The 12,500-nt window shown below is 39.8% G+C and overlaps 1 protein-coding gene across 1 annotated transcript in view; it reads left to right on the top strand.

Moving 5' to 3' along the window:
* Positions 1-12,500, top strand: part of LOC149136166 (uncharacterized) — a 27,885-nt gene that overhangs the window by 13,985 nt on the left and 1,400 nt on the right. Inside the window, exons 3-4 of the mRNA XM_089350106.1 lie at positions 7,802-7,874; positions 10,224-12,500. The exon at positions 10,224-12,500 is cut by the window's right edge and continues 650 nt beyond it. Coding sequence (XP_089206232.1) covers positions 7,802-7,874; positions 10,224-12,500 — 2,350 coding nt within the window. The remainder of the gene's footprint in view (positions 1-7,801; positions 7,875-10,223) is intronic.

The following is a 12,500-nucleotide window of genomic DNA, read 5'->3' on the forward strand; positions in this document are numbered from 1 at the left end:
TTTTTGGACATTTAATTATACTTAGGAAGTGGAATGTATTACTTATTCAATTATACTTAGAAAATGAATATTTTGTAGCGTGTAAACAAATTGGATTATGTTCATATCTTTTGTTTAAGAGATGCTTTCTAGCCGTTAGGATTTTGAGGTGCTCAGTTAGACAGAGGTCACAGCGTCTGTTAGATGGGTTATAAGAATTAGCTGCTTTTAGTATATGCCACTTTAGTTTATATTCTATCTTATTGTCTTTTAATTCCCAGATATAGCTACTAAGTCCTGTTGAATTTGGATTTTTCTATTTCTAAAGCTAGATTGGTGCTCATTGTATCTGAGGCGTGTTTGGTTTTTCGTAGCGCCAATGTAAGATCTAATATGGCCGTTTGTGTGTACGTCGCATTGGTAAATTATAAATGTTTCTCCATTCTCCACATAATTATAATTATAAACTGCGGTTTAAACTATAAATTACCTGCCTCTTGATACTTTCTAACGAAGACGGTACCCACACAAGTAATTTCCAGGAGTGTCTTCGGATTTAAATATCCCCTGGCTGCTCAGATACTTCAGACTACCCCTGAAATATTGAAGCAATCCTATCATTTGCATATATATATATATATATATATATATATATATATATATATATATATATATATTAAAAAACATTATGGGAAATAAACAAATAACATAACGTATACTGAATGTAAAAATGAACGGGAGACAAAGTGAAGGTCCGTAATTCGTCATCATTTGTCGACCAATTGGCAACATACACTTTCACACCTTTAACGACATGCCCAGTCCTCCATTTAACGGGTGTTGGCTCCAAACGGATCGCCTAACCATCGGAACGCATCCTTTCCACAGCTTGGAGATGGTAGGGTCGGGACAAGGAACGACGGTCAGGCGGTAGTATATGACGGACGCGATGTACGTGTTCGCCACATCCACCCGACCTTTTAGGGACAGCTTCCTCTCGGCCCATTGCCGGGCTAGAGTGGCCACCCTTCTCGTTATCTCGTCCCAGTTCTTCTCCGTTTGGAGGTCCGGACCAAACCAGACCCCGAGCAACTCAACCGGACCGTCAGTCCAACGTCCCACGACGAAGGCGCTGCTTGACGGCATGGGCTTGCTCCTCCAGGTGCCGAACCGCAAGCCCACTGACTTATCCCGGTTGATTTTTGCTCCCGTTACCGCTTCGTAGTCTTTCAGTGTCTCGCCGACAAGCTCAATGTGCTTTTGGCTAGACACTATGACGGTGACGTCCTCCGCGTATGCCGACACGCTCGTCCCGCATCCCAACTCTCGCGGGATGCCCCTCAGCGTCGCCAGCTTCCGCAGTAGTGGCTCGAGAATCAATGCGTACAAGAGCGACGAGAGGGGGCATCCCTAACGGACCGAACGTGCAATGCCGAAGGGTCTTGATAAGTGCCCATTGACGCGAACTACCGAACGGATGCCTGTGTACAAGGCAGCCATCCAGCCGCGGAAAATGGGACCGAAGCCGGCCGCCATGAGGACAGCCTCCAAGTTTTGATGGTCTACCCTATCGAAAGCTTTCGATTGATCTAAATTGATCAGGGCCCCACCCATGCCAGGTTCCTTAACTACCCTCTCTATGATGTAGCGCATCAGATGGAGGTTGTCATGGATGCTCCTGCCCGGCACGGCGCACGTTTGCGCCTTGCCGATCAGTTTCTCGATAACAAGCGTCAACCGCTTGGCTAACTCCTTGGCCAAAATTTTCAGGTTTGCATTGAGCAGAGTGATAGGCCTAAAGTTATCTATGACGTACCCCTTGTTTAGATCTTTCTTCAGCAGCGTTACGGCTCCTCGGCTCACAAAACCGGGAATGCTCCCGTTCTGCTGCCAGTTGCAGCACACCGCCACCAAGACGTCTCCAAACAAGTCTGGCATACAATTGTAAAGCTCGTAGGGCAGACCATCCAAACCCGGAGATTTGTCCCTCGAGCATCCCGCCATCGCGTCCCTCACTTCCGCCGCCGTGATGGCACCTTCGCAGCACTCCGCCTCTCTTGCCGAGAGTCGTGGCAGGCTGTGCAGGTAGGCACTGAAGTCCACCCTACGTTCTCGCTCGCCACTCGTCCCAAACAGCCGAGTAAAGTGCCGCTGAAAAGCCTCACACATTTTACTTGGCTCGAGCAGTTCGCGCCCCTGTTCGTCCACCAGAGACCGAATGGTGGCTCTGTTGCCCTGTTGCGCCTCCGCCACCCGGGCCTCTCGCGCGGCTCCAACACCTTCGTTCCTTAGAGCACGCATCCTAGCCCTGACAACGCACTCTTCGTGTTTGGCGTTGAAGTGTTGGTCTAGGGCCAACTGCGCTGCCAAAACGTCGGATGCGATGCCACTTCTAATTGCCTCTTCTAGTTTCTTAACTAGCTCACCCTCTACTCTGTTTCTGTCTATGGCTCGTGCTTTGCTATACCTAACCGCTTCTGCTTTTTTTGCTCTCTTGAGGGCAAACCATCATTTGTTATGGCTCCCGTCAAAGCCCTCTTTACTAACGTGCTAATCCGGTCTCTGAAAACCTGTCTCGACGGGAAAGACGCGTTTAGTTTCTAGTAACCGGGTCCCTGCCTATGTGTCTTATCTAAGTCTAGCGTACACTTCACAAGTTTGTGATCCGTGTAGCTGACTATGTGAAATTGTGGACACCCTATGTGTTGATGGCAGTGAGCATTGTGTGTGTGTTCACTTTTGGGGTTTTGTTGTTTGTGTTGTTGTTGTTGTGTGTGCTTGTGTTGGTGTCTGGAGTGTTTTCGGGAGTTGTGTATCTCCCTGCTTTGTTGGTGTTTGCATTTCCTTGTTTGCTCCTCTTCCTCCTTCCTTTTTGGGCTATTTGCCATTCCTCATTACTTTCGTCTTCCAACGATAGTTCTGAGGAATCGGAAGGGGGTAGGGGAAAATTGTGAGCGTCTGTTTGTGTTTGTGTGAGTGGTTGTGTTGCTGTTTTTGTTGGTGTTGGTTGCTTGTTATTTGTGTGAGGTGTATGTGATGTGGGGGAGGGGGAGACAATCTTGGAATTTTCTTTTTTTTCTCCTGCTTCCTCACTTGTTGTTTTTGCAGTTGCTGTTGTCTTCTCAGTTGTCCGTGTTGCTTGTATTTCTCTTGTTTTGATTGTTGATGGTGGTGTTGGTAGTAGGGGTTTTTTCGTGGGTTTTGGTGGTTGCCCTTGTTGCTTTTTTTGGTTGGTGGCGGTTGGGCAACTGTCCTTGAGGTGTGCCTCGCTGCCGCATACATAACAACGTGACCGCCTTCCTTCCACCACTACATATAACTTGCGGTCCTTTGCCAGTTGGATGTGTGCGGGGATCTTTTGGCACTCCTCTTCAGTGATGTGGAGGAGGACTTCGATTTTTTTGCCTCCTTCCCAGTTTTTCTCCTCTGCAGTAGCAATTTCTAATATATTTGCCTCCTCCATTTCGAGGCATATAGCACCTATTATCCACTGCGTCTCCGCTTGTGAAGGGATGTTCTTTACTGTCACCTTCGTCACTCTCTGTCCAAGATAACTCGGTATCATCACCAAGTTATCTGTGTGGAGAGAGAGTGTCGAAAATTTCTTCGCTAACTCTTCGCTCTGAAAGCGTACTTGGACCGTGGCGAACTTGCGGCCCCAAGTAACATGGTTTTGAAAGGGCCATATGGGCTTGAGACAAATTTCAATTTTTTTGGTGGAGAAATTCTCCGGTCGCTTGGTTTTCGTGTTGATCAGTCTGTATGATATGTGCTTCTTGTTTGTGCTTTCGATGATTTCTTTTGGTATGTGTATTTGTACAGTGTCACCTTCTTTCGTGAGAAGGGATTTTGTATCATTGATTTGTTTTTGGGTGAATGTTAATATTGTTCTTTTTTCTTTTGTTGCATCGGCAAAATTTGTTTTTGTGGTGCTGGCAGATATGTTGTTTGTGGCGTTTGTGGTGTTGTTTATCTTGTTCATCTTGTAGTCTTTGATGGTGGTGTTGACAGTGGTGTTGGTACTCCCAGGTTCAAAGGTGGTGGTAGTGGCAGCAGAGTTTGTCGAAGTAGTGGTGGTGTTGAAGGCCGGTGTCCTGTTGTTGTTGCTGCTGTTGTTGTTGTTGTTGTTGTCACTGGTGGTAGCAGTGGTGAAGACAGTGGTCGTGTTAGCAAGGACATTTGAGTCGTTGTCGTTGTTGTTGTTGTTGTTGTTGTTGTTGTTGTCTTTGTCGTTGTTGTTGTTATTGTCACTGGTGACGATGGCAAGCAAGACTGCTGTGGCAGCAGAGCTTTTACACGTGATGGTGGTAGTGGTAGTGGTTGAGGCAGCAACAGTAGACTCAGAGTCATTGCTCTTCTCCACCACCTGTCTGCGTTCATGCGGAACGGCATTAAGTTCTCTCGCCTCTGGCATTAGGGGCGGGAAATCGGCCTCGTTGAATACCTTAGCCATATTTGTTTTACAGAATATGGCTAGGATCGAGGGAGATGTTTTTGAATTTTTGGAAATAAGGCTCTAAATAGAGCTATTTCCAATTTGAAAAATATATGTTCACGAAGTATTTTGTGTTATACACAACTTATACAAAAATTAAAAAACAAAATAGGTATTTTAACAGGTGAAAAATGCAACTTATATAGGAGCCGATTTGTCTAGCGTCCGTCCATATGGATAGATAGATAGATAGATAGAAAGATAGATAGATAGATAGATAGATAGACATATCTATACATATCTATACATACATGTATAGATATGTGTAAAATGCAAATCGTGGATTGAATTTTTATCTATGTCTATCTAATGAAACGAATTTAGGAACTGAAATCAAATGTTATTCAAACATAATCTGCTTCGGTCAAATATCTCTATCTAATAAAATAAATAAATAAAACAGATTTTGAAATTGAAATAAAATGTTACCCAAAATGTGGAGGGTTGTTTTCCTTATCGCGGTTGCCACTGACTTGCGCGGATGCGTGCGTCCACAAACAACGTGCTTTTGTCATGGTAACAAGCTGTTAATGCCTTGCTGTCTGTTGATAGGCTAAAAGTACCCAAATCTTGAAATTTTAATTTCAAATAACATCAGAGTCTTAATTTACGAGATAGCGTAATTACATGAGAATAATCAAAATTGAGAACTGCAACGATACACCAAAATTGAAAACGATCTGAGCAAAATTAAAGGGGCTAATTTTGTGAGTGAAACAGAGAAGATCCGAATTGCCTATAACAGTCCATTTTTATCAAATTCTTCTTCGTGTATTGTATACATTTTATCTTATATTTCTTTTGTGCTTATAAACCGCATTTATCATGAACCAGTAACAAAAACTGGAAGCTGCTCGCGCAAGAATGAGGCTCTACAGACGGAGGATAAGGGAAAATCAGAGGCAGGAAATCCTAGAGAGACAGGCAACACCAGCAGCTGAGACGAGCATCAATAGAGGGTGAACAACGCGAGGAACACCTGCAGCAAGATAGGAAGGGACAACAAATAAGATGAGAAAATATGAATGAGAAACAGCATACACAGTACCAGAAGCAGCAGAGACACTTATTTCAGCAAAAGAGAGACAATATGAATGAGGAACAGCGTGTACAGTACCACGAGCAGCAGAGAAACTTATTTCAGCAAAGGGTAGGGAATATGAATCAACATGACAGGGTTACTTATGTGTGCGTGTGTAAGGCACTGCCCAAGGGCTTATGACGGATGAATGTAAAATACGAACATCGCTGCTGGTTAGCTAGTTAGCTGGTCGGTAGTGAAGTCGATTTCCGGTTAGGTGGGACTTCTCCGAAGCACGAGTTCACCGACGTCTCTCACCTTCATGTGTTTAATTAAATGTAACAAAATAAATCTTTCACCCACACACTCTGGTTCCCCGTCGATTTCTTTTTTGTAAAGCTTAACTAAAGCTATAAATGTAAGATCCAATGATTGATGTGTATAAAGAAAGTGAGCTTAAAGCAATCCGTAGAAAATATAAAAGAAAAACTGTCAGGAACACTCGCACACATATATATGTCTCGTATATATTGTCCTCCAAGTCAGCTAAATTTTTCACAACGAAAATTTTACTCTTTAAGCTTTGCATTTCCATTCCCTGATTACCTATATTTTTGAGTTGTTCCTGAAGATAAGGACACATGAAAAATTCGATAAATTTAGTCCGACGACGCTATATATGTACACACACACTCACACATGCACACACACATACATACACACATACATATGCATATACGTTGACTTAATAACATAAAGGGGCAAATGGCTGACTTCAGTTGGGAGAATGGAAACTAAAATAACTTAGGCATTAGATTACTGTCGAAGAACTGAACGATGGAAGAATCTAGAGAAACCAAAGAGAGAAGATAATTGATATCTACACCAACTGATATCAAAATGTTTATGCTGAATAACATGCAAAGTTGTGTGTGGGACATGAAGGCATGGATATGCACGATCACCAACTTTTGTAGGCATAGCAAATGAAAAGACAGAGGAAGACACAAGACGATATAGAAAATGCTCTTCACCTTGCTCAAAGGGACAACAGGTCAATAATGTAAACAACTACCCTATGAGTTTTACACGCTAACTACATCTTCAGTTATGTACAATACATAACTAGTGTAAACAGTATATATAGAAGTATATCAATATCATATTAACGATAAGGTCTACAAAAGACCATCACTAATGTCAGGGAAGACACTGAAGTAAATGATGAACAATTTCGGAGATACTGTTCCCACACAGAGACATCCAATGGATATTGAAGAAATGTTAGGTATATTGAATATATGTTAGTTCCTGAGGAAATGTTAGTTATGATCTATACTCTATGTAAAGTTGTCTGGATAGATCGTAAAAGAAAAAATCCAGAAGAGTTGAATTATATTTAAGAAAGAATAGTTTTAGTTAATAATCTCAGTACAGGAGAAAACTAATGATTGAACCCTGGTTCAGTGTGTTCATAGAAAAAAAAATGTAATTATTGAGAAAAGAAGGAATTCTAAACTAGCAGCCAATAATTGGAATAATTTGTGAATTTGTGTCTGTGTAGTCACGCAGTCCCAACAAAAAAAAAGAAGAAGAAATGATTACCTACAAACTGATAGGGAAGAGTGTAGAGATTGAATCAAGAGTATATGGTACAAATCATGAAGGCAAAGTAAAAAATGTCTGAAAGAAAATATATCCTAGAATTCTGTTTCAGAAGATGGTGTTAGGCACAATTAAAGTTGATATAAAAGTGTTCAGTTAAAAAACTGTTACACAAAAACAACATTCCTTAAAAATGAAATTGTTGTCTTTGATTTAATTGTGGAAAGACACTTGTACCTAAACTAAATTATTCTCTTCGAGTTGGGCGTGAGTTTTTAATGTCCGGCAGTGTTTGAATAAATGTTCTCAGGAGTTGTATGAAAACTGGAAGAGAGTCATTTGCCTATCCTCGTATAAGCGTATTGTATACTTCAATAATTAATTTATAACTGCTTAACTGTTTGTGAGCACGTTAAGTAACACGTGAGTTTAACATCATTTATTATTGAATGCATTTGTAAAACATAATAGCAAGGGAAAAGATCCACCCATTTTTTAATAGATTACTTTGGGTGGTGGGTAGATATGTTAATTTTAAATATTGAATTGATGTGAATAATTCAGCTTGATCATTTGTTGATTTCCTTTTATTCATGCAATTGATCACGTTTATTAAGCATTATAAAAAGAGTTTTTCTGAGACGTTTGTCAAACTTGTCCTTGTTTCGGAAAACAACTGTCACCAAACTCTAGAAGGCTGAAAGAAACTGTCCGTCATGCTGTACCAGTTGTTACTAGTGATAATAGCTCTTTCATGTGTGAACAGCTACAACTGTAAGTAAATTATACTGCTCTACATTGTTCATTTATGGTACTTTCTAGTTAGTTATTTTGTTAAATTTATCAACAGTTGGGTTAATGGAATTTACTTAAAATCGCCAACACGATATCTCTCTATGTCTCTCTCTCTCTCTCTTTCTCTCTCTCTCTCTTCCTCTCTCTCTCCTTCTCTCTCTCTTTCTCTCTCTCTCTCTCTCTCTCTCTCTCTCTCTCTCTCTCTCTCTCTCTCTCTCTCTCTCTCTCTCTATATATATATATATATATATATATATATACATATATATATATATCTTGGAACTCCGTCGGATACGACGGCGAGGATTCCATAACAGCCTTCTCGTGAAATTGACGTGTAAGTGGCTGATCACTATACAGAAATATGTGCCCTTAACGTAGTTCTCGGGGAGATTCATCGTGACACAAACTATGACAAGGCTGGCCCTTTGAAATACAGGTAAATCACGAACAGGAAGAAAGAATGAAAGACATTTGTGGTGAAAGAGTACAGCAGGGTTCGTCAGCCCGTCTCCTGCCGGAGCCTCGTGGGGCTTTAGGTGTTTTCGCTCAACAAACATTCACAGCGCCTGGCCTGAGAAACGATCTCGCGATCCTGCGACCACGAGTCCGCTGTCATAACCACCGGGCTGTTACACCTCTACGCACGCGCACTCACGCAAGCACACACGCACGCACACACGCACGCACGCACGCACGCACTCACGCACACACACACACACACACTCACACATACAAACATATATGTATGTGTGTAAATATATATATATATATATTCCAAATAAGTACCTAAGTGTGAAACAAGGTGGGGAAAATAGTACTGGAATACCGGAGGTAGAGTAAGATGCTTTAGTATTAGTAAATCTGCAAAAGCTTTTCAAAAACCTGCTACTCAGAGTTTCACGTTGTCGTTCGTCGGACGGTTTAGATTGAAAATCTACATTCTCAAATTCTCAATTTATACTGTACGACGAACGTGTACATGAAACATTGAGTGGCAGATTCTTTTTGATATTTTTCTGACGGTTTGTAGTTTTAATAATAATAATGATGATGATAATAATAATAATAATAATAATAATAATAATAATAATAATAATAATAATAACAATAATAATCATAATAATAGTATATATGGGTGTGTGTGTACTTGTGTGTTACGTTTATCAGGGTGGTGTGTATGTGTGTGCGTGTGTGTATGCGTGTACGTACTGTACGTGTTTATACTAGGTATGCGTTTGTGTGTGTGTATGTGGGTGTGGTTTATGGATATATGGGGTGTCTGTGCATGTGTGCGTCTATGTACATGTGTTACTTTTCTGTGTGGTGTGCGCGTAGCTTTGAGTGCATTTTTGTGAGTGTTTTATGTGTATTATTTGTGCAGTGTGTTTGTCTGTGTGGGTGAGTGTATCTTGTATTTTTCAGGGTGTTGTGTGTTACTGTGTGCGTCTACGTGCCTGTGTATGTGTGTGCCTGTGAGTGTTTGAATTGTATTGCGTGTGTATATGTGTCTGTTTTTTCTTTGAGTGTGTGTGTGTTTTTACTGAGGAATGAACATATTGTGATCATTTCTCTAAAGTCCTTATAAATAGTTATGATTTCTGATGAACTTTTGACAAAGCAATACACGCTTTCTCCTATCAAATACTGTCTACAAAATCTTTCTGCATACATGCTATGATTCCTAATGAACTTATAAACAATTATGATTTCTTATGAACTTATAAACAATTATGAACTTATTTTACTGCCTATTTTCAACACTTTTACGTAAACTGTTTAAACAGAAAGCCTCTCTTAACATTTTCTTATCTTTGTCAAATATTCTATTTCTTAACATTTTCTTACCATCGTCAAAGACTCTATCACTGTATTTTAATACATCTATGTAGACTAAATTTCAACACCACAAAGGCTACACATAGCCTTGCACTTAACTTTTGAAAAGATTTTTTCTTTTAAAGTGAAACCAGTCACATCAATAAGCATCTTAAAAAGACCTCAGCATTTTCAAATCCTCTTCGACATATATATAGATATATATATATATGTATATATATATATATATATATCTGTACATGCATATTAAAGTACATACATGTATATATTTATGTTGTATGTATATATTTATACATGTATATATATATATATATGTGTGTGTGTGTGTGTGTGTGTGTGTGTGTGTGTGTGTGTGTGTGTGTGTGTGTGAGTATGTGTGTGTGTGTATATGTTTGTATGTATATGAGGAATTATTTTTGAATATACATACAGTAGATAACTCTGCTGTGGTTAAATGAAATAATTATTAATTGATGTTCTTCTTTACAGACGAATGTTCACATAATGGAATCAGGCGGAGAGGAATATTCAAGATCGACTGCAACACGTGTGTATGTGGTGAATATGGCAAAGCAATCTGTACAAACTTACGTTGTGATTATGGACAGGGATCTACTTGTATCTATCAAGGTAGACGTTACAGAGTAGGAGATAAATTCCAGCAAGACTGTAATACATGTGAATGCAAACACGGTGGTCAGGTACACTGTAGCAACAATGACTGCACTAAACAATGTACTTACAAGGGAAAGGTATACCAAGAAGGTGAAGAATTCCAAGACAACTGTAATAGATGTAAATGTCTTTCTACTGGCCATACTCAGTGTACTAATAATGTGTGTCAGTGCCAGTATAATGGTAAAGTCTACAATGTTGGAGTGAGTTTCAATGATGGCTGTAAGTCTTGCATTTGTCAAACTACAGGAACAGTGCAGTGTAACAGCGATAAATGTGGCTGTTATTACAAAAATTCACAATATCAAGAGGGTCAAACTTTCGCTGATGCTTGCAACACTTGCCGTTGTATAAACGGTCAAGTAGATTGTACAACAAGAATCTGTCAATGTACATATCAAGGACGAACCTATAATATTGGTCAAAGATTTGGTGAATGTGACGAATGCCAATGTTTGTCTAGTGGTACAGTCCAGTGTTCTAACAAGCCATGTAAATGCACCTATAACGGAAATACCTACCGAATTGGCGAAAGATTTGCAAACGGCTGCAATACATGCACATGTAAAATCGATGGTAGTGTAGACTGCACTACAAATCCATGTACCTGTACTTACAATCATAGGGTTTATAATATTGGGCAGAAATTCAACGATGACTGCAATACTTGTACATGTCAAATTAACGGTCAAGTTGAGTGCACATATAAAACGTGTCGATGTACACACAAAGGACAAACTTATCAAATTGGTCAGAGATTTCATGAAGATTGTAACCAATGCCAATGTTTATCAACTGGATATGTTCAATGTACAACCAAAGTTTGCAAATGTACTTACAACAACCAGATTTATAATGTAGGTCAAACATTTAGACAGGGTTGTAATACATGTACGTGCGTAGTGAACGGTAGAGTAAGCTGTACAAATAAGCCATGTAACTGTATTTACAATGGAAACACCTACCAAATAAGTGATACATTTAGAAAAGACTGTAATACATGCACATGCAAAGCCGATGGTAGTGTAGACTGCACGACAAATCCATGTACCTGTACTTACAAAACCAGAGTTTATAATTTCGGAGCACAATTCAAGGATGACTGCAACACTTGTACATGTCAAAATAACGGACAAGTTGAGTGCACAAACAAACTCTGCCAATGTACACACAAAGGACAAACTTATAAAATTGGTCAAATATTTCATGAAGATTGTAACCAATGCCAATGTCTAGCAACCGGGTACGTTCAATGTACAACCAAAATTTGCAAATGTACTTACAACAACCAGATTTATAATATAGGTCAAACATTTAGACAGGGTTGTAATAGATGTACGTGTGAAGTGAACGGTAGAGTAAGCTGTACCAATAACCCTTGTAATTGTCTTTACAATGGAAACACCTACCAAGTAGGTAATACATTTACAAAAGACTGTAATACGTGCACATGTAAAGCCGATGGTAGTGTAGACTGCACGACAAATCCATGTACCTGTACTTACAAAACCAGAGTTTATAATTTCGGAGAACAATTCAGCGATGATTGCAATACTTGTAAATGTGAACATAACGGACAAGTTGAGTGCACAAACAAACTCTGCCAATGTACACACAAAGGACAAACTTATAGAATTGGTGACAGATTTTCAGAAGATTGCAACGAATGCCAATGTCTAGCAACTGGGTACGTTCAATGTACAACCAAAGTTTGCAAATGTACGTACGACAACCAGATTTACAATGTAGGTCAAACATTTAGACAGGGTTGTAATACATGTACGTGCGAAGTGAACGGTAGAGTAAGCTGTACAAATAAGCCATGTAACTGTATTTACAATGGAAACACCTACCAAATAAGTGATACATTTAGAAAAGACTGTAATACATGCACATGCAAAGCCGATGGTAGTGTAGACTGCACGACAAATCCATGTACCTGTACTTACAAAACCAGAGTTTATAATTTCGGAGCACAATTCAAGGATGACTGCAACACTTGTACATGTCAAAATAACGGACAAGTTGAGTGCACAAACAAACTCTGCCAATGTACACACAAAGGACAAACTTATAAAATTGGTCAAATAT

This window comes from Octopus bimaculoides, chromosome 4 (genome assembly GCF_046866305.1).
Source record: "Octopus bimaculoides isolate indiv1 chromosome 4, ASM4686630v1, whole genome shotgun sequence".
NCBI classification, from domain to species: Eukaryota; Metazoa; Mollusca; class Cephalopoda; order Octopoda; family Octopodidae; genus Octopus; species Octopus bimaculoides.